The following is a 27,917-nucleotide window of genomic DNA, read 5'->3' as shown; positions in this document are numbered from 1 at the left end:
GATAACAGATAATTAGCTTTGCCTAATAATAATAATAACAGCAGGAGGACAGAAATTACCGAATTCCCCTTTAATTAGAAGATGACGAGCGGTGTACGCTGCGCGCCCCCGGTTACCTCTGCGTGCGCGCAACCGCTACCCAATCGCGACCGTTAGATGTGGCCGGGGCGAGTTCGGTGGTACCAAAGAGGAGAGAAATCTGAGCGGCTGTACCGGGTGATGTGAAAAGTCATAATATCACATTCAAACCTGGCGTTTCCGTCGCATGCTTCGACCTGTCACGGAGAAATGAGAACCACCATTTATCAGAGGGTGAGTCCGAGATATGTTCACGAATGTGCGTTTTTGTTTTTGCACTCTCAAAGACTTGTTTTTCTGACGACGAATTGCCTGCAGTGTCTGCGTTCTCCCGTTCCCATCTCAAAATGGCGGAGAGGCCGGAGGCTAAGCTAAGCTACGCTAAATGGCAAAGTTGGCGTTCACAAGAGCATCGATTCAGAGAGTAAACGTTAAGGTAGCTTGGCGGTGTAATAATTGACTTTGCTCAATCTGGTTGTCATCCTTCACCTTGGACCCGTGAGTCGTGGTCAACGCGTGACTTGTTCGGAGACACTTGTTGTGAAAACCTACTTGAATATTTGGCTAACGCTAGCTTCTGTGGTTCTGTGGGGACAAGCTAACGCGATGCGTTAGCCGACATAGCTAACTTGGGTGCTGTCAGCCGGCTGCCATATTTCCTAAAGCCGGGTGCTAATATTATGATATCACAAGAAATGTTTCAAGGTAAATGCTACCCATTTCTGTAAGCAGTGTTTGTTGTGGGAGTGTTGTGATTAATATTTTACTGCATTAGTGTACGTAGCGCTGTATTTTCTGGTTAAAAAAATCAGCTGATAGCCGTGGAATCAAACTTGTGTTACATATCGTATAGTCATTTGAATTGTTACGAGCTATCTGTTGTTTTAACGTTATAATTCAAGTTGCTCCGCAACCTTTTGCCGTAGACCAACGCCCCGTGTGTGTTTTGATTTGGTGACTGTGTATCTGACAGCTCCACTTTACGCGTACGTTATTGTGCTAAGCTAATGTTAGCTGGGAAGGGCGTTGCTGAGCCACTGCTGCAACTTTGCCCTTGTGGCCATCAAACCCTGGAAATGCATCACTCAGGGCAGATTTCGAATATAGACTACTCTGCCATTAATAAAGCTGCCTCAAGCATGTTCAATGTGTTTTTATTCATGATGTTAGCCCCCTAAGTGGACCTAAATCAGGTTTAAGGGTCAACAATCAGGGTGGAGACTGAAACGGATCATTACGGCATCATGATAACTACCGAGGCAAATGCACTCAGGTTTTCTTTATATATAAACATGTCAGATGAGCTGAATGTCATTCGCCAAGTGAATGCCTCCTATTTGCCTCGTAGCTGCTATTGCGTAGGACAAAATGTGAAGGCCAGTGCTTTCAGCAAGGGTTATGAATCAGCCATTCAGGATGTGAAAATGTACATGCACTATTTCTCTCCATCATCCCGAGGGTTTCCCGTTTGTATGTTCCAGATACAAATTGACTTTTATTGTGCAATTTTTCAGCTTGAATTATCAGTCTTTCCTTTTTCTCTGCTTGGGCTGAGCTACTCGTATATAACTGCAGTTTTCTTTCCCATCTTTTGTCATAGCTCAGCCCCTAGTGTTTTTTTTTTAAGACATTCAGTATAGGATGACTAACTCTAAAGCTGTTTTGTTATTGTGTGGCAATACATTATTTACTGTATAATCAAAATTCACCAGAATGGATCCAAGAGCAGATTGAGACCTCACCATTGCCTTTTTTAAAAAGGAAATTTCTGTGTAGGCTGCCAGTCATGGGGTGAAAATAATTTGCTATGCTTTTCAATGTGTTATCAAACATTGCCTTGTCAATTTGTACCGGGATGGTTTTGTTTGGCCTGAAGGTCAACCACTTGGGGGGCATTGCTCAGCATTTAGACACAAACAGCATGATAACTGAACACTTGAATCAGCCAAAATGAGTGCCTGTAACTGGTGTCATTGCCTTTGTGATTGAGTTTTTTTATATTCTATATCGAATGCTTTTTGCTGCATCATTATTATTTTCAAACCTGACAACAAATTTGACTGAATTTCATTCATTCGTTAATAATACTGATTCAGGCCTGCTTTTCTTAAAATTTAAAATGATTAACACTGTATGTTAAATAAGTACATTTCTATGAAACATGCACATTGAAGAGTTTGTTCGTTGATTGATTAGTTGCTCAATGGGAAATTAATCTGCAACAATTTTGATATATTTATTGTATAAATCAACTGTTGAACAAGATTAACCATTCTCACGCTCCACATTCTCCAGTTTGAGGAATTTCTGTTAAAAACTGTTAAAAGAAGTCTGTGTCACATCCCTGCTGTACACGGTGCTTGTTGAACTGACCAAGGCTCTGTGCTCTGAAAAATACAGCTGAGGCATACTTGACGTCACAGCTTGTCTTTGTAGATGATTGAAGCTTAGTCAGATGAACCATTCACCTTTTCATACTTAGCTGTATAAATAGGGGAGGTGGGGTTATGTGGGAGCATTGTAGTTACAGAAGAGGTTTTAAACTTGTTATGTTAGGTTCTTTGATCATAAGTGAATGCAGAGAGATGGGCACCTGCTCCACGTCCTTGTGGGTTCAGGCGAAATACTACAGTGGTTCTTTAAACAAAGGGTTGTTTACTATTAATGTGTTTTACTAGAACAGATTTGCCAGGACATTTTGTGTTTCAACTGGCTATTTGTATCTATATAATTAAGAGCTTTAACTTTCAGTAGTGACCAGTGAAACTGTAGCCATTCTGAGACGATTGCAATGTACAAAATGTCTAAGGAATAAGCAGCATCACAATTCAACAAAGGCCTAGGTCATGTCATCAAATCTTTGTTTGATAGTCTTAAGATCAGCAGAAGGCAAATCCTCACATATTTTGTTTCATAATTTTAATGGTTGCTAATCAAATTCATTATTTAGTTTTTTCTAGCTGAAATCTAGGTTTGAGTGTGTCAAAGTGTGTAGCATTATGACCATTATCTTGTGTTTGAATCCAATAACTTAATGTGTTTATTTAAAAAAAAAAAAAAAAAGTGTGTTCTCATGTCATCAACCTAAGATTCCATAAGTGTTTTCTTTCTTCTGTCAACATCTAATATGTGCAGATTCATTCCGAGAAACACACACGATCAAACAGGTCTTTGAACTGAAAACCCACTACATAATTTCCTCTTGATGAAACGTGATACACAGGACTTTGATCCCCACTTGATTTATGACACTTTAACTGTTGATATTCAAGAGCACCAAGCATAGATAACAGCACATTTGCCTACCAATGCAACAACTGCCTTTTTAAAACAAACTGAATAATGAGAGACTTAAATTACCTTTAACCCCTGATGCCAGTTTTTCTTTGAGTTCCTTCAGAACACTCTGCAATACAGTGTCTCTGATACAGTTACTGTTTCAATTCAGGTGTTTGAAACAGGTGCAGAAGCTGCTGAGATTGTCTTGGTTATGTAATCTTTTGGACTGTTTGGTTTAATGGCTATTATTGAATCACACTTAGAGTGCTTCTGTGTTAAAATCACTCCGTTCTCTTAGCTCAGTGCACTCGTTGGCAGGAAAAAAAGAGTTCTATTTGGGGACAATTCAGGTGCATGACTGGCTAATGGCAAAATACTCAAGTACTCATCTCTAAAGTGTAAATAAACAATATTTATATTTATTTCTTGAAGGAGTCTTTTGAGTTGTGCAGCAGCAACTGTCAACAGTTACCGATGCACCAGACAAAGGTACAGACAAGGGCAGCTTGCTTTTCCAGTCCTCTCTTAATGTCTACAGTTAATCCTGTTAGCTATCGTCTAGTCCCTTGACATTGCACTGTCAGCCGTAAAGAGGACTAGTGGTCTCTCTTTCGATCTCATGCACACACACAAACTGTAGGATGTCTGGCCTTCCCGCTAAGCAGCTTAGTGTTATTGTGGCCCCAGGTGCCAGCAGTGTACAAGCTCAGGAAGTAATTCTTTATTAGTATTTCAATCGCTGAGTGGTGAGTTTTGAGTTTTGATTTTTCATCATGTGCTACTGATCTCTTGTTTTGGGATAGTTGGCTAATTTCAGACAAAATGAATAAAAAAGTGAAACCCATACTGTTTATAACTGTGAAACTTTTCTTTTAGAAAATGGTGCAAAAATACAGTTTCATATAAAATGATCTATTACCTAAGGTCATGCACTACAGATCCTCAGACCTCGACCAGTTTTAAATTATAACAATTTTTGAGGAAGCATTGAAGGATGCCTGAAAATGCAGACATTAGTGCATGAATGACCAGAAATGACAACTGTTCCCAAAAGTGGCCTTTTCCCTTCTTCCCTGCGCTCTTTGATTACATGCAATTGTACTTAGTTTTTGCTTTGCCATTTACTCCAACATAGCATGGTGCAATAAGTATGCATGTAGAACAAGCAGGTTGGAACCTAACTGGTGTAACGATCTATAATTCATGTACCTTTTTATATGTAATTATACTTAATTTATCTGTGAGACCTGGAAAGTCATGGCCGTTTTCTTTTCTTTTTTAACTCAATCTCTGTGTGTTTTCTCTTCTTCAGGTGATGGGCTCGTCTGATCAGTAAGTGAGATCTGGGCCATTGTGACTACTTGTGGAGCCTTGTCGTGACATCTGATTGACAGCAGAACCTCTGGTTTACCTCCTTCTGTGTGGCACTGTTATCGCCACCTCCGGAGTCCCTGAAGGAAGAACATCACTGAGGGATCCGAAGCCTCCCCACCACACACTTCCTTGCTAGACTCCCCCAGTACATCGCCTCACCCTCACCTCCCCAAGAGGGAGAGAACAGCAGCCACCATGGTGCTGTCACAGAGACAGAGAGATGAACTGTGAGTGCTTGGATGCAAATATGTGCAGGCTCATTACACATACAGACAAGAACAGACATGTTGACCAACACACAATTAGGGATCATGGAGGGGTCGATTAAAATGCATGTACATGCAGGTTTTATTTATTTTTGTCCGTGAAGGCTAACATACATCCCCATGTTTTACACTTTTTTTTAGAAAGCTGTGGAGTTTAGTCATCCAGAATAGGTTGTTGCAGATGTTGTGAGAAAGTGCATTAATTGAGTAGAAAGTGTTATCACTGAGGAAATGTGATGAGATATCTAGCTACAAGGTGCTTCATTTGATAGCTACTTAGTGAATATTTCATAACCTACATGACAGGAGCAAAGAAGTGAGGGGGATGGGACGGAGGTGTAATTTAAAAAGAAAAGGATGGTTGATTTATGTCAGCAGTTCTGTGCAGTGGTATCTGCCTGGCTGATCGTGTGATATGCTGTATGAAAATAAGTCATCTTTGTCTTTCACTGAACTGATTGTGAAGTGTTAAAACATATATATATATATATACATATATACATACATGTTCACATGTTCACACTTTCTAACGCAGTTGTATCAGGGATACCATTATAAGCTGCCCAAAACCAACAGCAGCCTAAATTTAGCCCCTCTTGCTCATGAAATATTCATCTTTATATTCGTATAAAGGATCTGGTGTGTGTGTGCGCGTGTGTGTATACACGCGCACACACACGAGAGAGAGAGAGAGAGAGAAAAAGGTTGCTTCCATGTGCTTGTGGTCGCCCTGTCCTTGTGTTGTCCATGCACAGTTTTCCATCCTTGTGGCGAGCCTCTGGTTTCCAAGCAGCACCACAAAACACAGTTTCCCCATGATTCAGTCCTTATGTTGTTTTTTTTTCTTTTTTCTGTCTTCATTGAAGATTTGTAATTTGTTATAGCTCATGCTCAAAAATTCATGCTTGAAGGGTTCATCTTAAATCCTGTTGCTCCCGTTTGTCAGACAGGGCGTGTCTGTTGAGCTGAAGTTGATATTTAACAGCTGAGGAACTCAGTCTGACTTTATTGAAGTGTATTTCATTTATTGCCCTGATAATGACAACTTACATATGGAAGTTTATTTACACCTTTTGAAATACTAATCATTAGTGGAACATTAACACCTTAAGCATTAAAAAAAAGCAGCTTTGCTTCTTTTTCTTTGTATTTTTTTGGTTGTTTTAGAAATCGGGCCATAGCAGACTATCTCCGTTCCAATGGATATGAGGAGGCCTATTCTACCTTCAAGAAAGAAGCAGAGATAGACATGGTAAGCAGCAATAGATATACTACAATGTGTAATCAAATGATTTTATAGAAATAAACCAAATATCTTTCTTCTTGTCTTTCCTCTTCATAGAATGAAGAGGTAGATAAAAAGTATGCAGGGCTTTTGGAAAAGAAATGGACCTCAGTCATCAGATTACAGAAAAAGGTAAGGGATATTTTGTGGTTTTGCTTGTGACATTTGACACATGCTTTACAATAATATGAAAGAATGAAGATTCTTGTGGGTTAACACTGTTGGTAGCAAGTCATCACCTGTCTAAATCAAATAAATGTATTTCTTTGTGACGACTCTTGTCCTTGTTTCTCTGCTGTTCCTGTAGGTGATGGAGTTGGAGTCCAAGTTAAATGAAGCAAAGGAGGAGATGACGCATGGTGGAACTGTGGGTCAGAAGAGAGACCCCAAAGAGTGGATACCCCGTCCCCCAGAGAGATACGCCCTGAGCGGGCACCGCGCTCCAGTCACACGTGTCATATTCCACCCAGTCTTCTCTGTCATGGTCACTGCCTCAGAGGATGCAACTATCAAGGTGAGTGAAAACAGGTTGACAGTGTGGTGCCAGTTTATTAGGTACAACAAGCTCCATCTTGAAACAACACAATACAAGAGTTTGAATTATAAATTGTAATACTATGCAGCCTATAAAAGTTAAAGTTCCTCTCGCATGATCATAAAAGTGGTCCCCTTTATGACCATGCGAGAGGAAAACCTATATGATATTATGCATTGCAATACAATAAAATTTTGAATGACTATAGATTCAAAATCAATATTTAACTGTATTCACCTTAAGTACAACTGGCAATTTTAATCTATCATGAGAAGTGCTGTGTATACAGTTGATGCTTTATGTTTCACACCAACTTTATTATTCAAGGGTTATAGTTAGAGCTTCAGTTTTTTTGGGAAAATATTTTGCAAAAACTCATGGGTCATGACCTACTTCATACACTCACTGATAGATTATGCATTCATTTGTGACATCTCCTCTCTCTGGGAATGCCAAGAGTCATTTTGTTGGGGGGTTATTCACATAATGTACTTTTTAAAAATCTGTCTCTATAAGGAATATGTAAGTATAATACTGGCTGAGTGCAGCAGCCTTTATCAGCATTATCAGTTGGCTTTTCAGCTCACCACAACATGGCATCTGCAGCTCTGACCATTTAGATCAAAGCTTGACTGCAGGTCTGAGGTTCCCTTTTTAGCCTCACGGCTTCTGCTTCACCAGACGCACCCACCCACCTTCCTTTCTCATTCCCTTCTTTCCTTCGTCAACTCACTTTTTTCTGCTTTGTCACTGCTCATCTGTGTGGAGGAGATGTGCTGATGCAATTGTTGTCAGAGGCAATGCTCCCACAGCTCAGCACCTCGAGAAACATGCATATATGCGTCTTTCTCCAGCAAATTCTACTCCTTTTTGTGTTTTAACACTTTGTATTATAGGAAATGGCACCAGCTGTTTCGTGACACTTGTGTGTTTAGTTTAACCAGATGTCTGACTGCAAATCTCTGTAATCACATTTGAGTTCAAGATCAAAACAAAATGTCTAATCTGCAGCCCATCATGCCTTATATTGAATCTTTTTGAAAAATCTAAATGCACAATTGATTTAATATTTCCTGTATGAAATATGATCATGTGTACAGCTGTCTTTTACAGGCAGAAAGGGTGTCTCACTAAAATACTGACTTGTTACTTTAGGTGTGGGACTATGAGGCAGGTGACTTTGAGCGAACTCTGAAGGGTCACACAGACTCAGTGCAGGACATCTCCTTTGACCAGACAGGGAAGCTCTTGGCTTCATGTTCAGCTGACATGAGCATCAAACTCTGGGACTTCCAGGGTTTTGAGTGTATCCGAACAATGCATGGTAAGTGGTACTTACAGAAGTAATAGTGGTCAATGTACACTGTACAATTAGATTTAGAAATTCAGTAATAAATCATCTGCTTTTTGAATTAGAGGTTATTATGCAAAATTGGTTTAATTATAAATAGACCCAGCAAGTGCTGAATAACTTGGCAGCACTGATGATTCAAAACAATCCAAGCTAAGTTAGCAGCTTTTATCGGAAACTCCTGGCATAAGAATGTAGTATAAAATTCTGAAAATTGTTTCACTACAGTTCTCTTGAAATGATCCCAAAAAATGTCATGCTTGTATTCACTGTTATGCATGTTATTTTCTACGTATTTTTAGACAATAATGTCATTACTTTAATGAAGGGTTAGTTTGACTTTATAAATGTGAAGTACATTTTTAAATGTAAATAGAGGCTTTGGACATAAACTATAATAACGCTGATATACATATACTCAGACCAGGGCACCACAGAATGTGGAAAACTTTACAAAAGAACTGAAGACATTTCTTTTCAGGAAATCATACAAATGGGGCTGCTATTGCTTCATAATGTATCTTTTAATGTATGTTTTATATGTGCTTTTAACCTGCCTCTATAGCTCTTTTGAGATGAAGTGCTTTACAAATAAAATGTAGTATTATTACCAGTTCCACAACTAAACGATTGACTGTGTTGTCCAGGCCACGATCACAACGTGTCGTCCGTAGCCATCATGCCAAATGGTGACCACATAGTGTCTGCCTCCAGGGACAAGACCATCAAGATGTGGGAGGTGGCCACTGGGTAAGTGAGGGGGAGCCTTATTTCGGCTCTCACCCCCACACACTGTCATAGATTGTGACTGTTATAGTTTTACATTTTCGGAATTCCATATTTTTATTCTTTCTTTAATTGTCTACCTGATGATATAGCATTAGTTTACAATTTTTCTCACCATAATTCTGTGTTCAGGTACTGTGTGAAGACCTTTGCAGGCCACAGGGAGTGGGTGAGGATGGTGCGCCCCAATCAGGATGGCTCATTGCTCGCTAGCTGCTCCAACGACCAGACAGTGCGTGTCTGGGTGGTCGCTTCAAAAGAGTGCAAAGCTGAGTTGCGGGAGCATGAACATGTGGTAGAGTGTATCTCCTGGGCTCCTGACAGTGCTCACCCCACCATCCTGGAGGCCACAGGCTCCGAGGTAAAGTCACCTGCTATAAGACCTGATATAAAGTGACAGAGAATGTTTGAATATGTCTGGCTCAGTGTTGGTACCAAACCAAACATATGCCCTGAATTAAAGGCAAAGTACTGGGTTTCATTAATTCTTTAACCTAAATGCATGAGTGAAAAAAATCTATGTTAATGCTTAATGATATTTTTGACAACGTATTTGCTGCTTTTTCTTGCCATTACACAGCTGATGTTTGTTAACCACTCACTCCCTCGACAAAGTTCATAAAGAAAATCAGCATCATGGTACACAGGAGCAGTGTTTGACATGCTTTGTTTGGATGTCACCCCTGATCTTCTCTATAGGTGGTTAGTCAGGTTTTCTCAGTATGTACAACATATATTTGTAGCCTGACTGTAGTGAGTGTGTGAGGCTGTTCTTGGATACAGAGGTTCATTGGGCTAAATCCAAACAAAAGCATGTCAACAATGGCAATGCTAGCATGCTGATGTTCAACAGGTGTGCACAGTCACAAATTATCTATCAATTAAACTCAAACAATCCAGACGCCAGCATTCCTGAAGCCATAAGTGCTGGAGTTCCACCTCATACGTAGATAGCATCTCTCTAGTTTCTTACACTGTACTTTGCTGTATCTCTGTTTTGCAGAACAAGAAGAGTGGAAAGCCTGGTCCCTTCCTTCTTTCTGGATCCAGAGATAAAACCATTAAAATGTGGGATGTCAGCATTGGTATCTGCCTTATGACTCTGGTGAGTAGTTATGGTGGTTTCTTGTGACTCAGTGCTCAGTGTGTCTGCTTATGAATAAGGGGAGTGGTGGATAATCTGTCTTTGTTCTTAAGGTGGGACATGACAACTGGGTTCGTGGTGTGTTGTTTCACCCTGGAGGAAGATTCATAGTGAGCTGTGCTGATGACAAAACCATTAGGATCTGGGACTACAAGAACAAACGCTGCATGAAGACCCTGTTTGCCCATGAACACTTTGTTACCTCTCTGGGTAAGAGTCCTCAAATGCACACTAACAATTTTCAACGAGCCAACTGTGGCACAGAAATCAGCAGTCGCTAAGAATAAAATAGAACTGCTTGCACCTCCTTGATATGTCGCAGATCTTGAACTCTTTCCAGAATGCTGAATATTTGATAAGAGTCTGCAACATCTCAAGCGAACTAGGGACCAGAACAGGGAGATGGGGCTCATCTCAAAGGAAAGGGAGGAGGAAAAAGAGAAATACAACATGTGTAAAAATATGGTAGAGACCAGAGAGCACTGCTGCATTAAAACCTTGTTGGTTGACCTGGCTGAGCTAGATTAAGCCAGGGTTGACACATCATTCCCTGTGGTACTTCTCACCTTTGTTTTTTGTGAAATATTGTGTCGTGTGTGACAAAAGATCATGTAGTGCGTGACGTCCCATTGTCGGTCACTCATGTGTTGTGAAGTCACAGTTACAGAGATTGTTTTGAATCAAAAGTTGTGTTGACACACACAGAGCATACTTTTTTGAGGACACTCATAAACGTTATACATTCCCCCAGACCCTTACCCGAAACATATCCGTCACAGCTGAATGCCTAACCCTTAACCTATCCTCAACCCAATTCCAACCCTTAATCCTCAAAAAGCCCTTAAATTTGTGGGGACCAGCCAAAATGTCCGCTTGACCACAATTGATTATAAATGAAAAAAGAGGGTGAGGAAATGCTATAATATAATAAATAAATGCAAAAGTGAATAATCTAATCTGACAGCGTGGTGGGTAGTGTGTGACACAAATCGATCCTCTGACTCAGAATGTCCTGTTGTGTGAATTTAAGGTAAAATTTGAAAATACAGAACATATTGTTAAGCTGTTTAAATATTGTTAAAATGTGTCTCCCTCTTGCAGATTTCCACAAGACTGCCCCCTACGTGGTGACGGGCAGCGTTGATCAGACAGTCAAAGTGTGGGAGTGTCGCTGAGACCGCCTCCATCTTCTACGCTTCCTTCTCCTCGATCTTACCTTAACCCTCCTCCCCTCTGTCCTGACACCCAGCCTCTCACCTCTCGCACTACAGTACGAACCGTAGTTGACCATGGCGCTTTATCTTCTCCCCACGCCCCCCCCCCCTTGTTCCTTAGCTCCTCCCCTACATCAGTTCCAGTCCTATTAAGATGACTATTGTCCTTTTATGTAAATTATTCTGGATGTAGGGTACGCTTAATAAATGTCACGCAATCTCTGACACATAAACACACTCAGAAGATAAGAAGTATTCCTTGCATGGTGAAACAAAAAAAATTGTATACTGTTAAATTTGCCGAATTTGCATACCGTTGTCATGACTTCCTGTCGGGTAAAAGGGTAAATATCCTTGTGTGCTGGCTCAGGAGTCTTTCGGGTTAACTGACAGTGCACGAAAACCAATGGCGCCCCACATTGAAGGGGTTTAGGTTTATTTTTCCTTTTGAGTTTAGTATTGTTTTACTCCATGCCTCCATTGTTGTGGTCTGTCACTGCACAGATGCTGATAGAGAAGATGTGTAATAACTGAACGAATGAGTGGAAGCTGTCCAGGAGGAGAAGATGACATGTTGAAGGAAAAAATGAAGCGCGCAGCTTCATAGTTGAATCACATGAGGTTCTGTGGGTGAGTGTATGTGTACATGTGTGTATACATGGTGTGTGTGTGCGTGCGCGTATTTGTATATTACGACAGGAGAATCTCTCCACTGTCTCTGCTTTGATTGTCAGAGGAAAGACAGAGAGGAGGTAAAGCTTCTCACCCACTGTGTTCATTCATTCATTCATTCATTCATTCATTCTACTTCATCTCTTTTAACAAACTTGCTTTCTAGACACTCACAGGACCTTAACAATCCCTAAGCTGCTGAGAGCACAGACACACACACACCCCCCATTCGCAAACGTGTGTTTTACAAAGGAAAATGTCTGCTCACCTTTTATGAGATTTGTGTGTGAGTGTGTACTTCGCCGAGAAGAATCACCCGGTGCCCTCTTGTTCGCTATCTCTGCCTTGTTAACCCACTGAGGGCGTCCTCATGGGATTTTCATTCAGCTTTCTGTGGTGTCACTGCTCTCTTTACACACACACACACATACACATACACTCACAAACGCACACACACGCACAGTAAAAGTTGTGTATCAATATATCTGGATGTCATTGTTTGCAACATAATGAAATAAAATTCTGTAAATATAAGTTAATCTGTCTGTGTGATTTCTTTGAGGGATGATGATGAGATGAGAAGAAGGATGACATCTGGGAGTTTCATATGAGGTCAGACACTGCAGAACAGTCCATACTACATGAACCACCTTTATTTGACACACAAAAAGCCTCTTTCTTCCTCATTCTGATGCTCAGTTTGAACGTCCGCAGTCGTCTTTACCGCGTTTACATGTCTAAACACATGGAGTTGCATTCATGTGATTGGATGAGAAGATGCGTTAATACGAAGTTTCCTTGGGTATGAAAACTGGGGATTGTATATTCATTGTTGTAACGGCTGCAAATTCACTTGGTATTTATGTTTTATCATTGTTTTCTTCAAACTGCTTTTGGTTTCACTCTCAATTCTCAAAATATTTAATCAGTATTTCTGTGTAAAACGAGTATTGTGGGGGTTTTTATGACAGTTAAAATTCTGGCGTCTGGAAAGTACAGTGTTTTTCATTGGTTTTCTTGAGGGGCGAAACGTGGATAAGACGTTATATACATTGTTAAATATCATCCAAAACAATAATTGTTTTTCACTATTCTCCCCATTTCTTAGTGCACCTTCTTGTGGTCAAATTGAATTATTAAAAATAGAAGTACAAGTCTTAAAATATTAATGGAGAATCACAGACAAAATGCTGTGTATCATAGATGTTATTCTTAGTTGTTTACTCACATATGCTGAAACACATGGATACTTGAGAATGTAAACACAGCTCAGTCTGGCAAATATTAATTTAATTTTTTATTTTTTTATTATTATTGGAAGCCATTGAAGTGTTTTTGGTCTTGGTCTACTAACTGAAAAGCTTATGGGGAAAAAATGATTTATGTGTGACTACCTGCTTCAGGTGCTGCATATTTCCCTTTTACTGTACCATCATTAGGTAACTTCCATCTTAACATAGCACAGACACTGACGCTGTCATTATGTCATTGCTGTTACTGATGAAAGAGAAACGGAAACACAAAGAAGGGTTGTTAGATGGGAAAGGTGTGGCACTAAGCCTTCAAACATTTCATGTGTGATTTAGAGGAAATGATAACAAAGGTCATGACATGTTTTATCACTACTGAAACTCGCACTGCAGAGGCAAAACCATCAGGAGGCAGCAGAGTCACTACTGTCCTCCTTCATCAATTATGTACACTACCTCGGCTCACAGTCACACCTGCTCACCCACACGCAGCACAGCAATCATTCTTCCTCTGTGCTCTGCGGTATCCTGGCAACAGTTGCCAGAACAGCGAGTGTGCAAGCGCCACACCTTTTCTCTGTCCTGCAGGTCGAACTGTGAGGGTGGGGAAACAGGGAGTGGTGCAGTAAAGCAGTCAGAGAGGGAAAGTGGTGTAAAAAGGGAACAGTGTGGTGAGCTAGATGCATCTACCGAGAGACAGAGTAGGCTTCATGGAAGTTAATGAAAGGATAATAAACCTGTCTCAGTCTGAAAGTCCCATTTCTCAGCAGAGGAAGTGGAGTAGAAACATTGACCTAGATTTACAGGCTTGCATGTTTCATACACACTTTTCCTCTCTTATAGACATAAGACAGGAAAACATGTTACAAGAAGCATGGTGATTCATATAAAAACACTACTAATAAAAAGATCACATCAACCAATTAGGAATAAAATGAAAATGAGTGCTCATCAAACCAGGTATTAAAATGTGTTTTGACAGGGCCAACATACGGTATACTGTAGATACAAACAACCATCCACTCAGACCTACTGTCATTTTAGAGTGTCCAATTAACCTCTGCAGGTTTTTGACCTGTGTGAGGAAACCGGAGACCCCGGAGAAAACATGCAAACTCCACGCAGAAAGGCCCTTGTTCCGAGGTCTTTTTAAAAAAAAATGTATGGACTGTCGGAGGTTTCAAGGTCAATGTATGCCATATAGTTGTCAAGTGCAGCAGTATTGATATTGATTCTGCTCATACAGCAGTCAGGCTTGCTCTATATAAAGACACATTGTAGTAATTTCAGGTGCATATATATCTATATCTATCTATATATATATATATATATATATATATATATATATATATATATATACATATATATATATACACACACATATACACATATATATATATACACACACATATGTATATATATATATGTGTGTATATATGTCATGGGTTTCTGTGTCATCCCAGTACAGCTTGAGAACATCCCACTATAGTTTACGTGACCAGTGTTTTAATCCCTGCAAAACCTATGGAGGACTATCAGGAGAGGTTTGTTATTAATGCATATGTCACATGACAGTGGCGCCCTCTAGTGGCAGCATTTGTGGACTGTACAGGGATCCATGTTTTTTGTAAGCAGTGGATCACAAATGAGGGAAAGTGATACAATTTCTTATATACAGTTGAAACCAGAAGTTTAGATATACTATATAAAAAGACATATATGCTTTTTTTCTCACTGTCTGACATGAAATCAAACAATTACTTCTCCCAGTTTAGGTCCATTAGGATTACCAACATTATTTCTATTACCTAAATGCCAGAATAATGAGAGAAGGAGTTTTTTAGACAATTTTTTATTACTTTCTTCAAAGTCAGAAGTTTACATACACTAAGATTATTATGTCTTTAAACAATTTGGGAAAGCCCAATTGAAGATGTCATGTCTTTGGTAGCTTCTGATAGGTTTATTGACAACATTTGAGTTAATTAGAGACACACCTGTGGATGTATTTTAAGGCACACCTGAAACACACTGCTTCTTTGTGTAACATCATGGGAAAGTCAAAAGAAATCAGCCAAGATATCAGGAAGAGAATTGTGGACTTGCACAAGTCTGGTAAATATTTTTTTACATGTCTAAAATGGCTGCCGTGAAAAAAGGCCACGAGTTTAACTCATAGTAACCTCGCTTATAATCACATTAATTCCATTCAAAATGCCACAGATCTCTGAATTAAAAAGATATTGAATCAAAATATTGCGAAAGCGCAGCAAACAACAAAGCCAACAGTGTCCTAACCTTTGCACAGAACTGTAGGTCTGTACTTTTCTTTTTTTCTAAAGGCTTGACAGTACATGGAAGAGTAATTTAATTTCCACTTATTTGAAATAGTTCACATTTTTAGTGTCTGTGTAACAGATTTTACTCAGATAACAGATCACTTATTTATGAAGATGTTCCAAATTCAAACTTGATTGAATGTTCCAAGTCTTCTTTTTTAACTCACATGTGTACATCAATATAAATTATAATAATTAGTTAACTTATTTAAAAACTAATAACATATTTATCACTTACTTCAGCTCAATTCAGCTTTTATTTTTATGCATGTGTTTAATACATGTTTACAGGTGCTGATGCAAATGTAGACTGAATAATATCCAATAGTCCAGTTTGTAATGTCACTGCGTTACACCACGTCCAGAATATACTGTGTATTTGACACACACACTTAATACAACATGTGCTAAATCACTTGTCTTGCCTGAAGGTACTGCACATGCGCATGCGTTTTTGTAAATAAAGACGTCAAACAGACAAAAACTTTTCCTCAGGAACCGCTGAGTTTATTTGGCTTCATTTTAAAACAAGGGAAAATCAAAATCAGACCCAGACTAAAGATGTCTCGATCATAAAAAAAACAAACTATTATTCAAACAAGCAAAGGTCAAATGTTTACCCTTTTAAACCTTTTTTTTTTTTTTTTAAATAAACTTTCTCCCTTTGATGAAACCTCCACGTTTAAGTTTAAACCACTCTGGAACAAAGGATCAATGGGCAGATGAAGACGAATACAAACTAAAATCAATTAGTTTTTGCTATTTTTCACACAACTCTACAGACTGCATAGCACCAACGATGCCCGCTAACTTCTGTCATGTCCGTTTTCTAAGACCTTGCACTTCCTCTCGGTCGAACCTTTGAAGACGTTGGTCCTATAGAATTGCAGTTCTTTGATACTCTCTCGTATGTCGCCCAAGGCCCTGGAGGAGAATAAAAGGTAGGTTTAAATAAAGGTTATTCTAATGTATTTTGAAGAGAAAACAAAATGTCAGGTTTCTTGTGTTTGTGTTTAGCTTTACATATTTAAAAGTATTATTATTACTATTAGTAATGTTATTCTGCTTCTGCTTGTTCTCAGTGGACACAAATGATGAAACATTATGCGTCCCTCGTCTGAAAACTATCAGACCCGACTGAGGGAGCTTGTGAGTGTGTACAGCGCCAAGTAAGAGACATTTCTTTATGTCTAAAAATGACACACTAAGTTACTGAGAAAACAGAATCATGACATGTTCTTAAAGTGAACTGTAGTGTGTATGTAATCATTTCAAAAGACTGTAATGCTTTGTAAATAAGGAAATAATTATTTTTAAATATTGTAAATGATGAGAAACAGGAGAATTTAAATTCTCTGTTTGCAAGAAACAGAGAATTTAGAAGGACGCTGCATGCTGAGCGGTTTTGTGTACATCTTAATTTTCTTTGAGTTTACCTGTGGCTGGCTTTCTTATGAGGTGCCATCTTGTATTCTTCTGGAAACCACCGTCTGAAAGTAAACAGAACAAAAACAAATTCACATGAATTTCAACTTGCACTGTGTATAACATATCCTTTAATTGAAGCTAAAGTCACTTTATTTTATCTCTTTATAATTGTTAACCCAGACCCTGCAAGTACTGCATTTTGTTCTTTTCATGTTTTTACATGGTCCACCATGATAATTAAGTTTCCTTAAATCATTGATCTTGATAGCCACCAGGAAATGAAGTTGTGTGGGAAAAAAACCTGTATGAAAAACAAATTAGACTCAAGTTTCAAATAAGCAGGGACAGTACCCATTTGACATGCTAAATAAAGTAGGTTAATGTGTTTTTAGCACGTTAACGGAGTGTTTCCACAGCATGCAGCAACCTACAGAGCACATGTGGAAAGTATTCAAATTCTTTTTCAGATATACTGATACAATCTGTGCTGAAGAGCAAACATTTTCACAACAGCACACTAACGGACACACAAAGACTTGCCTGCAAAGCTCCTTGATCGTGCTGACGTCAATGATTCGGTAATGAAGGTGGTACATAAACTGTGGCATGTGTTTGTCCAGGAACCTTTTGTCTGCATGCACAGAGTTACCTGCAGGGAGAGAACGAGTAATACATGACTGTAGGTTCAACAATATCACAGTGTTTCTGCTGCTGCTGCTGCTGCTGCTGCTGCTGCTGCTGCTGCTGCTGCTGCTGCTGCTGCTGCTGCTGCTGCTCACCTGCCAGCGGACACTGTCCTGGTGGGGTGTGTTGTCTGACGAAGGACAGGAACTCGTACTCTGCCTGTTCCAGGGTGATTTTACTGTCCTGTACAGCTTTGGTCAGTCCTGACTGAGACACAATTACACTGGTTATTTACAGTCACACATTTGTGTGTCTAGGACAATTAGGACAGGTGAGCTGACAGAATATAACAATAACTTGATGAGTCAAAGCAGGTAGTCTGTACAAGAAATTGCAACAGCAAAAAAAGAGATGATGTGAATGAGGTATAGTGGGCCCACTTTAGACAACCTATAGTGCATGATCTGGTCTCAAATGTGTGGCACGAGTGCATTAGGGTGTGCCCAATTGTGTGTTGTTATTCAGTGTCTGAATCACTTGACTTCAGACCAGGTTTTTGTCGGTCAGTTGTGCAGTGGCTTCCTGCTGCCTCATGATAGCAATGCACCAACCATGTCCCCGACCACACCTCATTTTAAGGCCAACACATCTATGGGCACACAGATTAACGCAACAGCATTGTAGGCACTGGGCGTGCAAACGACAACTGCACTGTTTGGAAACTAACAATGAGCCTTGTGCAGTTTAAGATGGTTTTCAAACTCCAACAGGTTTAGCAGTGTTTCAAAACATTATCCTATCTTTATACTTTATCTTATCTTAACAGAACAGATGCGATGCATTTCAAAACAAAAACAGTGTTGTGGTTACACTCTGACATCAACTAGGGTGTGGCCACACGTGTAAAATGTTTGCCATTTGCTGCTCACTGTCTGTTACTTTTTTTTTCTCAGCTGCTGACCCCATACTTTACCTCGCCGTGATGCTCTTTACACCACTCTGACATCCCGTCCAGCAACTCGTCTGGCTGCTTTATTATCAAGTTTGGCCCCTGTCGACCCAGAGCAGATGGGTTTAATATACAGATAAAAAAAAGAGTGAGGTCATTCCATTGTTAGTAATTGAGATTTATGTTACCTCGGCCAAAATGTTCAAGTCAGAGTCTGTGATGATGCAGGCCATTTCAATGATCTGGTCCTTCTCAATGTCAAGACCAGTCATCTAAAAAAGAAAAAGAAAGGAATTGTCATCCAGTAACAAAGAGAAAGGACATTTAGGAACAAAACAATTAAACAGATTTACAGGATATGTGTTATAGATAAAATGTAAAAGTACATTAGATTAGATCTAGTCCAAGATGTCTTGCAGGTTGCAGATATTTTAAACTGGAATTATGCATGGTCATCATTTAGTTGCATGTAAAATAACTGTAATGACAAATGAAATAATAATATTGTGATATATATATCCATACACGTTAATAATGTCAAACAAAATAGCTTTTTGTAAATATTTATATGCACGCAGTATATAAGTACACCGTTCAGTAAATAACGGAGCATCATCTCTTTAGCCTCTGTGTAGCTCATACATTAGCATTAGCTTGGCGTGTCTGTCGCAGCTAAAAGCCGAGTTTCGGGGTCTCAGTTCGGTCACTTGCCTCCAGGTCCACCCACACCATTCTCTGGGACATCGCCGCGGACGACATGATGCTTCTTCTCCCAGACACACGAACGTCAAACCCGAATGCCAATCTGGACGTTAAGCCGGTGCCGGTTCGAGTGTTCAAAGACTTTATTACGGAGCTGAACGGCGCAACACCGCGGTGTGAATAACAGACCGCTACGGCAGAACGGACGAGAACCGGACGACTGTTACTGCGGAAAAACTTCAGAAGTGAGAGGGAGCATGCAGAGGTCCGCAAACACACCGGCATCCTGTGCCCTGTTCTGATCTGAACTGTCGTAAAAAGGAAAACTACATCATCACCTCATATGGTCATTATCCACACGAGGGCGCGCTCCTACAGAGAGTAAGTTCATACAAACACATTGACCTCCATTCATTTGTAAAGCCACAACACAACGCAACACAACACTTGTCCCTACCTTAACCATATAATACAAAACTCTAAACTTAACCATAACCACAATTTAATTATTTGTCTCAAACTTAACCAGCTCCTCAGAAATTAGGGTTGTGCTTAGATAGGACCAGGTTTTGGTCTCCATGAGGACTACTAGTCCTGACAAGGCCAATGTTTATGCCAAAAATGTCCTAAAAGGTAGAATTCAATCCTGGGATTTGAGCCAATAACCCTCTGGTCACTAGCCCAATTCCTTTCCTCTTGGCCATGGGCTGCTTGAAGTTTTTAAAAAATATATTCTTTGATTAAAACCGAAGGGTATTTTCATCTTATGTGGTTACACAGTAAACCAGCAGAAGACTCTCCAGATTCTGCCCATTTTACACTCAGGGTGTGACAACCCTGCTAATTTCAGTAAGTGAAAATGACTCAGCGTAGTAAAGGGTCAAATATATCTTCATCGGGGAAACCTGTTTTTTTCTACTAACCTTTTTTCCTCTAATCTAAACAAATTAATATAGTACTAAAATGGCAAATTTAAGAAATGTGTTGGTTTGAAAATGTAACTTAAATTTGCCACTGGATGTTACTAGTGTTTTAAAACTGCTCTTGAATTTTATCAAATTTTGGAATTCATCTACCAGGCCATTTGCTGTGAAAATATTTGTATTAATAATTGAAGGCTGTAAATTGCATGTCTTAAATGTTGTTGTTTTTTAGGAATAGGCTGAAGCTCAAGGCATATTTTTGCCTTTTCAATACAATCTGGGAGAAAACCCAATATATCAGCAAAATGAAAGAGAAAAAATAAATAATATACTGACTAAATGGCTCTGGAAAAACGCTTAAAACACTTCAAATATACAAAAACTCTGAAATCCAATTACTAACTACATAACTACAATTATGAAGGTTTTTGTTTGTCCCGTAAATTGAAATTTAAAATAGTTTCAAACACACAATGTCTATAAATGTTTATGGGCAGTAGCCAATAAATAGTGGACTGATAGTAACCCCTTTTCTTCTGTTTTTTTTCTTTAAAGTTTGTACTATCTGTATTTGTTTTATCAGATTAACTGTTACCTCACTGAAGAATAAGAGAGACAACAAATGAGCAGTTGGGCACTGATAAGCAGCATTCCTCGCTCAGCAGAGGGGAGCAGGCTCTGTCTCTGCTGTTGGCAAATGTTAAAACAGTGGGGGTGAACTACTGTGACCCCCTCCTCACACACACACACACAGTACACAGGGAAGGGTAAACACAGGGACACCAGTCCTTGTTTTTTCTTTCCAGGCCTGTGCTGTGGAGAGCAGGGAGAACATTTGGATGAGTGGACAAACTTTTGCCGGTGTCCAATTTGGTGCAGAGTCAAAGACTGGTCATGACCTGGGACAACAGAAGGGAGAAGACGCACATAACAAATGTGCAGACACCGACACAGAAAGCTTGAAAAGTTTTGTACTGAGTTGAAACCGTGATGTAAATAAGGCGTAGTTCCCACTCCAATTGGAAACTGAACGTTAAAGTTGTCTTTTTAGACCCATTCATTTCCCTGTGATGTTGCAGATGTTCAACATTTATTTATTTGTCTGAATGAAAAAGAAATTTGGAATACATTCAAATTTACTGTATTTGCATTAAGTTCTTATACAAGTCTTCAGTATATTTGATTTACTTGTTGAACTCATTTCATCACTTTTGTTCTGTTTTTATGTGTAAGATTCAATATTCTATCACTTTACTGTCAAGTACAGTGAAATTGCTTTTGTGGCAACAGTGCAACCTTGTTCAGCATCAGCGATTACTGAGAATGTATTTTTTACTGCCCATTGTTTTCAGCTGTTTGTCTGATTTAGCGGGTGCTCCTGTGTTTAAGGGTGTGTCTCCTGCACCATCTCTGTCCGTTCCACTGTGATACACCAGGGAAGAGGTACGTGACTTATTCATCCCTTAAGTTTTCTGCTGTAGCTTCCTTATTTGTATATTTTGTAATGTTTTTCTTGTCATGTGTAAACTTACTCTTTTTATGTCATCTGTTTATGAATGAAATTGTTTTTATTGTCCTTATACACACAGGTATAATGATATATGCGTCTTTCTCACAATAAAGACTAGAAGAATCGATGTGCAAATAATAAGAAAAATAGAAACCTAAAAATTGCACACACTGCATGCAATTACAGTAAAACTGCATATATTGTACAAGAAATTGGTCATATTTTGTGAGTCACCAGTTCAGGAGTTTTCAATTTTCTGAACTTCTTTCCAGACGGCAGAAGTTTGAACAGAGTGTCCACGGTGAGTGTTGTGTGCTCTGGTCCTGATCCTGTGAGGAGGCTCTGATAGAGGCTCTACATTTGTCTGACTGCTGTTTTTTTGTGTCTTTAATGCTCTTTGTGTCAGAAATTGCTCAGAAACTCCCTCAGGCCAGACTACATAAGGAGTTTGTGGTCTGGCCCTGGCTTCTCTTACTTGACACAATGCAGGTCTGTCATATTTGTTTCACAGTAAATCAGTCAAACTGTGTAGGTGTATGGCGTCATTATCAGCTGGCTTTACAAACATCGACTAGCCTACGGAGGTGACTTCACATCCAGTTCTGATCCAATTCCTGATGAAAATGAAATGCACCAAGACTGTGAGAGCTCACCAGTTACCCACAACTACTACTGAATCGTTAGAATCAGTTAATTAAAAAGATCTGTTCAGTACTTCCTGCATGACCGGAGCACAGACTTACATACATCAGCAGTGGTTGTGATGCGGCTCGCCCCTCGCGATTGCAGGTTTTCAGCAGTGTGGTCGCTAAATACACTAGACTCCTCTGTTAAATATTGAGATTTTAGACATTTCTGTGCTAAATGTTGAAGATTAACTCACATTTTCAGGATTTTTTATGTCTTTTTTAATTGATCTACAGTCCGGCATTGTTCAGTTTGATTCTTGTCTCATGCCTCTTCCAGTGACATCAGCGGACGGCAGTCTGATGACGTCACATTGTATCGGCTCAGCTCGCTTGGAACCAAGTACGAGGTACTATCGCTATGGAAAAGCACAGTCGAGCTGTGCCAGGACTAGGTAGTGGAAAAGTGCCATTTTTCTTTCTTTTTTTAATAACTTCTTTTGTTGGGCAGTCGTGAGAAACTCACCAACATGAGAAATAATGGCAACAGTACAGAAGTAAAGCATACAAATTGTTGGACTTTGGGAAATCAAAACATTTCAAATAAGCACAGAAAGTGCACTGCTGTTAAAAACAATGGTCACTGTCTATATGTGCTAATTACTGATGTCTTGTTAAAGGGCCGTTGCATAAATGACTGTATTCAAAGTAGTGGAAAATACTAAAATGTACTAAAAAGTGGATGAGACAGACGACAGTAAGTGTGAGGTGAAGAGGAGTTGAATCACAAACAGCTGTGTGAATGTCATACCCATACAGGGATACACAGAGTTTGTGGCACATGTGCTGCGAGTGTGTCTGTGTGTTTTTCTAATCTCAATCTAATTTTCTCTTGTTAATTAGTTTACTGCTGCCTCCTGCCGCCTCTCACACAGATGGTGTCTAACTTTTCTCCTCACTGTTTTGACAGACAACCTGGGGGCTTGAGATTTCTCACCACCCTGCGGTGCTGCGCTGTTTATACTAGAAGCTGCACATGAGTGACACACAGGTTTGTTTGTTTGTGTGTGTGTGTGTAATTCTAGCCTCTCTACGTGGACTTGAATTAATTTATCCAAACCTCGGTTCATATCATAACACAAAACTTATCCAGTTCCTCAGAAACAAGTTTGTGCCTCATTAGGACTAGGTTTTGGTCCCCATGAGGACTACTGGTTCCGACAAGTCAGATTTTATGTCAGAAAAGGTCCTGGAAGGTAGCAAATACGAGTCTTGTAAGTGAGGACTAAATGCTAAACCCTGATCTTTAACCTAGCACAGATTACAATCCTCAAAAGGCCTCCTTTAATTCAGTGTGACACCATTATTGCCAATGTTGGTGTAAATAGGCAAAGCGCAAAGACAGACTTTTCACAGGAGGCAGATTTATTCCCAATAAGATCATTTGCTCTCTCGTCATCCTCCTCTTCCTCACATACTTCACACGCTGGTGCAGTGAAATTAGATTAAGATGGAGCGAGAGATAAGTTGACTCTAAGAAGTACTATTATTTATTATTTATGTATTTATTGTTTTTTTGCTTTATAATATATTATTTATAATAACAGCTCTGGTATGTACCACAGTTTGAGAACCATGGTTGTAGAGCATTATAAGTAAGTGAGGACTAAATGCTGATTCTGACCCTCAGAAAGCCATAATCACACACACACAAACACACTTTTTCTTTCTGTCTTTATGAAAACCAATCACTTCTTTAACCTGCAATATGTATCAAGTTTATTTTTATTTTCAGGACATGAACAGCCTTGACTGGCATCATCACTTATACTTGCATGCGTGTGCAGCCCATTATAGCGGGTGTGAGAATCGTCACTGGTCGCCTGCTCTAATGGCCTCTAATGGCTCTTCTCATGCGGGTCACACAGAGCTGTCAGGGACCAGCAGGGGCCACGTGACGCCCGCTGAGCGCTCAGTCACACATGGGCGCAAAAGGCACAAATGGGCCAGATAATGGGCCAAATAAGAGGAATTTACCTCGGCAAACACAAATTCCATCTGTCAAATAATCGTCATCTGCGCCAGTAGACGGAGCAAAGATCGAGTTTGAGGAAAATATGTCGCGGACAAAGTCGAAATTAAGCTTTGTAAATTGTTTTCATCATTGGACCGTCTACAAAGTGCAACACCGAAATGAGAAGAATATAGTTACCGTTTTTTAAAAAGATGGCCAATTTTAATGCTATTTCTGCGAGATTCTAAGTGTTGTTAATATGTTTGAGAATTAAATCACAACTTTATTCTCAGAATATATTATAGTAAACATGCATCTTAAAACTAGGCATTTGTTGTGTGTGGGCTCCGAAAATCACAGCAAAGGCTGTTTTTAAATTGCCTTTAACCACTGACTATTCTACAAAACCGTGCCATCGTTAATCTACCTACGTTTTTATTCAGTTTTTACTTTTTTAAACATTTTAACTCATCTCGATGTTTGTAGTTTATGTCACTGTGTTTGAAAACGGCTTTTATCTGCACTGTCTTTAAAGGATGGCATGAACTTACGACTACCATTCACTCACATGTTTCTTCATTAAAATCATTTGTCATGTATCAGCACGTAGACCCGGGGGTTGGGGTCTGCTCCTCCTCCTCCTCGCCCTCCTCCCCCTCTGGTTGCAGCAGACCCGCCCCCTCTGTGAGTGACCACCTCGGCTTTATAAACCCCTCACTCTGCCATCGTCGCCACACACTCTTTCTCCACCTCAGGACAGAGACTCTTCCACAGCCGCGGTCCAGCGTGAGACGGAACAGACCTACGCTTCTTCCACACGCGAGGATTGCAATAACCAACACATTTATACACTATTTTGCACCTTTTTGCTGGTTAATTTGTGCTCAGAGAATGAGTTCCGCGTGCGTGCTCGTCCAGCCGGCGACCCTCGGCGCAGTGTCTCGGTCGCGGCCGCAGACAGTGAGCAGCAGCTCGGACACGAATAACAGGTAACTGGACACAGTTAACTATTCATTATTATGGTTTTGTGGTTCTTTTTACCGGTTTAACACGGTGGCTCATTTATGCTGTGGAAGAATGCCTAGCCAAAACGGCTACCTAGCTAAACCAAATGGTTGCTAGGCGACAGTAGCTGTTGACATAGCTTCACGAATGCTGTTGTTAACTGAACTCCAGACATTAGTTTTGGTGTTTAACTGGGTTCATTAAGGCCTAAATTCATATTTTTTATCCAAAATTCACTTTGACCCCAGGAAGCAGGGCCATGCACAGACATTGGGAAGGGCAGGGGTGAAAATTAAAAGGGGCACCTACTGCGCACACACCAGTGGGAAAGGCACTTGAGTATATAATTTCCCACATTTTCACACCTATGTATACATATACAGGGACATCATTTACAGCCCAGCATCACTTTCTATTACTGAGCATTTTCTATATGAATATAATTTCTTCTGAGGACACTGTTTGGGACACTGTCATGTAGGGGCAGTAGGGAACTTCAATAATGACACGGAAATGTGGGGCAAACTGGTTCTGAGGGGAGAGAGCACATCAAACTCAATCAATCCCCACTCAAGAGCCCATACTTCTTCTAGTTGTTGGAATGTATCTCTAAAGTTGTCTTTCCATGGAGAGTTTCCTGGAGTTCATATGGGAAAACGCTTTTCCATTCATATAATGAACACCACTGGAAACTGGACAGTCAGACGAGTTCACAACAGCAGGACATTGTCCAAAATCCAGAAATTTGACTGATTAAGGTGCTGGCAGGAGTCCAGACAGACGTTTGGCAGACATTCTCACATAGCCGCTCTGGACAATTTCAGAAAATGATCCCATCAGTTTTTTTTATGGTATTCAATTATGCATCACCACATCCATATTTTCCTCGTGCAGGAAGCCTACAATAGTTAGTACTCTGTTTTCAGGGGCTCCCAAGCAATTGTTTCTTGTGGATTGTTCTGATTACATTTCCTTTCTCTGTCTTTAGTCAGACCTCACTGTGGAGACCATGGTTATCCAGCAACAGGGACGGTCCTGCGCGGTGCCCACGGAGCAAACTGTCCTGTGTAAGTTCCAACACTTTAACATACAGATTCTCCTTTTGGTGTTTTGTTAGCACAGAGCCTTTTTTAAAGCTTTTTTGAGCTACACTTGTGCTTTTGCTGCTATAACATGCCACATAACATGTTATAGCATGTTGCATATACTGTTGTACTCACAGTCTTTGTCTCTGACTCCTCAGCCTTACTCCAGACCCACGGTGCCAGGTTGTTCGATGATAAGTGGGAAATCTCAGTCCTTCCAGCATCCCGTCAGGTCAGCATCTCTCTTTCTACATATGTTCATTCTTATAAGCATGCATCCACAACACAGAGCACTTTCACTTTTGCCAGGTTTTCTATCCAGAGCCCTATTTCCACCTGTGCAGCTCAGCAATTATTTACATTGTCAGACTTTGAGAAAAATCATCGTCCCCAATTTTGGAACACTTTTGTTAGTAGTAATAGAATCGTCACTTTTGTGGAACAGGAGGGAAAAACATTGTTTTTCCGTTCTGCCTTCTCTCAAACACAAACAGAGCATGTCTTCATACCAAGAAGAGAGAACATGAAATGCTGGACCACACCGCAATGCACTGAACTGCACTTTGCCACTATGGTGGAAGTGAGGCTTAAGATAGTTCTTGTTATCTCATTTTTGCTTGTACAGTGACAGCATGTGTTTTGATAGGCACCTGAATGTTAACATGAGCTCTTTTCTTTCGTACAAACAGACTCTTCTGGCCCAGAACCAAGTCATTTGACTATCTGTACAGTGACGGAGAGGCATTACTGAGGAACTTCCCTGTACAGGCAACCATTAGCTTTTATGACGAGTCTGACTGTGAGGATGAGGATGATGATGATGACGAAGAGGACTGGGAAGAGGAGGGCAACTCTGATGATGAAGAGTGCCACAAACCGCAGTCACATTTCACCTCCTACAACTAAAAATGACTGATGAGAGCATCTCTGTCTTCAAATGTGAGAGAAGTGGAGAGACTTGAGAATTGTTTCGTTCATACAAACTTACCTGATAGATGGTAACAGCTAAGCAAATGTCACATAAGTGAGAGATAATCCACATTCCTCAAGGTTGAAATGTGTTTAGAGATGTGTATTCTGTCATATCTCCAACCACTGTGACACTCAAAGGCCATTGAATGATGTTTATCACTAAGACAAACCTTAAGACTTACGGAGAGTAGAAATTGTACTGTTAATTTTCTGTGTGTTACTGCACACTATTAGTGAAGTGGTTTGCAGTATCTGCAATGTGATATGTTTGGTGAGAAAGGAAAGCCAGGCTTCATGTCATCTGTTTACAGTCAATCTCAGGGTCGGATCTTTGCCTATGTGTATAGAAAGAATGTAATGCACACTCATTTCTAATTTATAATGTATATAGCGCATAACCTGTACATAGAGAAATTTATTTTTGATTTATTTTTATATTCTGTGCATCTGTGTAAACCTTGCCCAAACTGAGATTTTATGAAAAAGAATAAAACAACTTTTTTTGG

At 39.9% G+C, this 27,917-nt stretch overlaps 3 protein-coding genes across 5 annotated transcripts; 2 read left to right on the top strand and 1 right to left on the bottom strand.

The window, feature by feature from the left end:
• Nucleotides 1-125: 125 nt before the first annotated feature.
• LOC122779879 (lissencephaly-1 homolog B-like) lies at nt 126-12,518 on the top strand. Of its 3 annotated transcripts, none has more exons than XM_044042531.1 (11): nt 126-312; nt 4,670-4,958; nt 6,165-6,249; nt 6,340-6,414; nt 6,590-6,796; nt 7,973-8,141; nt 8,816-8,918; nt 9,087-9,315; nt 9,958-10,059; nt 10,152-10,308; nt 11,200-12,518. In XM_044042531.1, the coding sequence occupies exons 2-11, from the start codon at nt 4,927-4,929 to the stop codon at nt 11,271-11,273; spliced, it is 1,233 nt and encodes a 410-aa protein (XP_043898466.1). In that variant the 5' UTR covers nt 126-312; nt 4,670-4,926; the 3' UTR covers nt 11,274-12,518. The 3 variants fall into 3 exon arrangements, with proteins under 3 accessions (XP_043898466.1, XP_043898468.1, XP_043898467.1); XM_044042533.1 differs by lacking the exon at nt 126-312 and adding an exon at nt 432-514; XM_044042532.1 differs by lacking the exon at nt 126-312 and adding an exon at nt 703-783.
• A 3,540-nt stretch (nt 12,519-16,058) lies between these two features.
• smfn (small fragment nuclease) lies at nt 16,059-19,582 on the bottom strand. The gene is made up of 7 exons (XM_044041372.1): nt 19,286-19,582; nt 18,763-18,846; nt 18,599-18,676; nt 17,781-17,892; nt 17,542-17,650; nt 17,010-17,063; nt 16,059-16,497 (listed from the first exon to the last, which is right to left on the bottom strand). The coding sequence occupies exons 1-7, from the start codon at nt 19,559-19,561 to the stop codon at nt 16,380-16,382; spliced, it is 831 nt and encodes a 276-aa protein (XP_043897307.1). The 5' UTR covers nt 19,562-19,582; the 3' UTR covers nt 16,059-16,379.
• Nucleotides 19,583-25,013: 5,431 nt separating this feature from the next.
• On the top strand, nt 25,014-27,912 carry ripply1 (ripply transcriptional repressor 1). The gene is made up of 4 exons (XM_044042609.1): nt 25,014-25,338; nt 26,343-26,421; nt 26,598-26,671; nt 27,129-27,912. The coding sequence occupies exons 1-4, from the start codon at nt 25,241-25,243 to the stop codon at nt 27,343-27,345; spliced, it is 468 nt and encodes a 155-aa protein (XP_043898544.1). The 5' UTR covers nt 25,014-25,240; the 3' UTR covers nt 27,346-27,912.
• The last annotated feature ends 5 nt before the right edge of the window (nt 27,913-27,917 follow it).

The sequence above is a fragment of the Solea senegalensis genome, linkage group LG13 (assembly GCF_019176455.1).
Source record: "Solea senegalensis isolate Sse05_10M linkage group LG13, IFAPA_SoseM_1, whole genome shotgun sequence".
NCBI lineage: Eukaryota > Metazoa > Chordata > Actinopteri > Pleuronectiformes > Soleidae > Solea > Solea senegalensis.
Note: the sequence above shows the minus strand (reverse complement) of the source record. Positions and strands in the feature narration are given on the sequence as shown.

Excerpts from the sequence above, each read along its gene's own strand:
- LOC122779879 (XM_044042531.1), top strand. The coding sequence starts at position 4,927 with ATGGTGCTGTCACAGAGACAGAGAGATGAACT. Across the intron at positions 4,959-6,164 it reads CAGAGACAGAGAGATGAACT|AAATCGGGCCATAGCAGACT; the intron begins GTGAGTGCTTGG and ends TGGTTGTTTTAG. Across the intron at positions 10,060-10,151 it reads GTATCTGCCTTATGACTCTG|GTGGGACATGACAACTGGGT; the intron begins GTGAGTAGTTAT and ends TTTGTTCTTAAG.
- smfn (XM_044041372.1), bottom strand. The coding sequence starts at position 19,561 with ATGCCGGTGTGTTTGCGGACCTCTGCATGCTCCCTCTCACTTCTGAAG. Across the intron at positions 18,847-19,285 it reads TGGTGTGGGTGGACCTGGAG|ATGACTGGTCTTGACATTGA; the intron begins GCAAGTGACCGA and ends TTTCTTTTTTAG. Across the intron at positions 17,651-17,780 it reads AGGACAGTGTCCGCTGGCAG|GTAACTCTGTGCATGCAGAC; the intron begins GTGAGCAGCAGC and ends CTCTCCCTGCAG.
- ripply1 (XM_044042609.1), top strand. The coding sequence starts at position 25,241 with ATGAGTTCCGCGTGCGTGCTCGTCCAGCCGGCGACCCTCGGCGCAGTG. Across the intron at positions 25,339-26,342 it reads AGCTCGGACACGAATAACAG|TCAGACCTCACTGTGGAGAC; the intron begins GTAACTGGACAC and ends CTCTGTCTTTAG. Across the intron at positions 26,672-27,128 it reads TCCTTCCAGCATCCCGTCAG|ACTCTTCTGGCCCAGAACCA; the intron begins GTCAGCATCTCT and ends TCGTACAAACAG.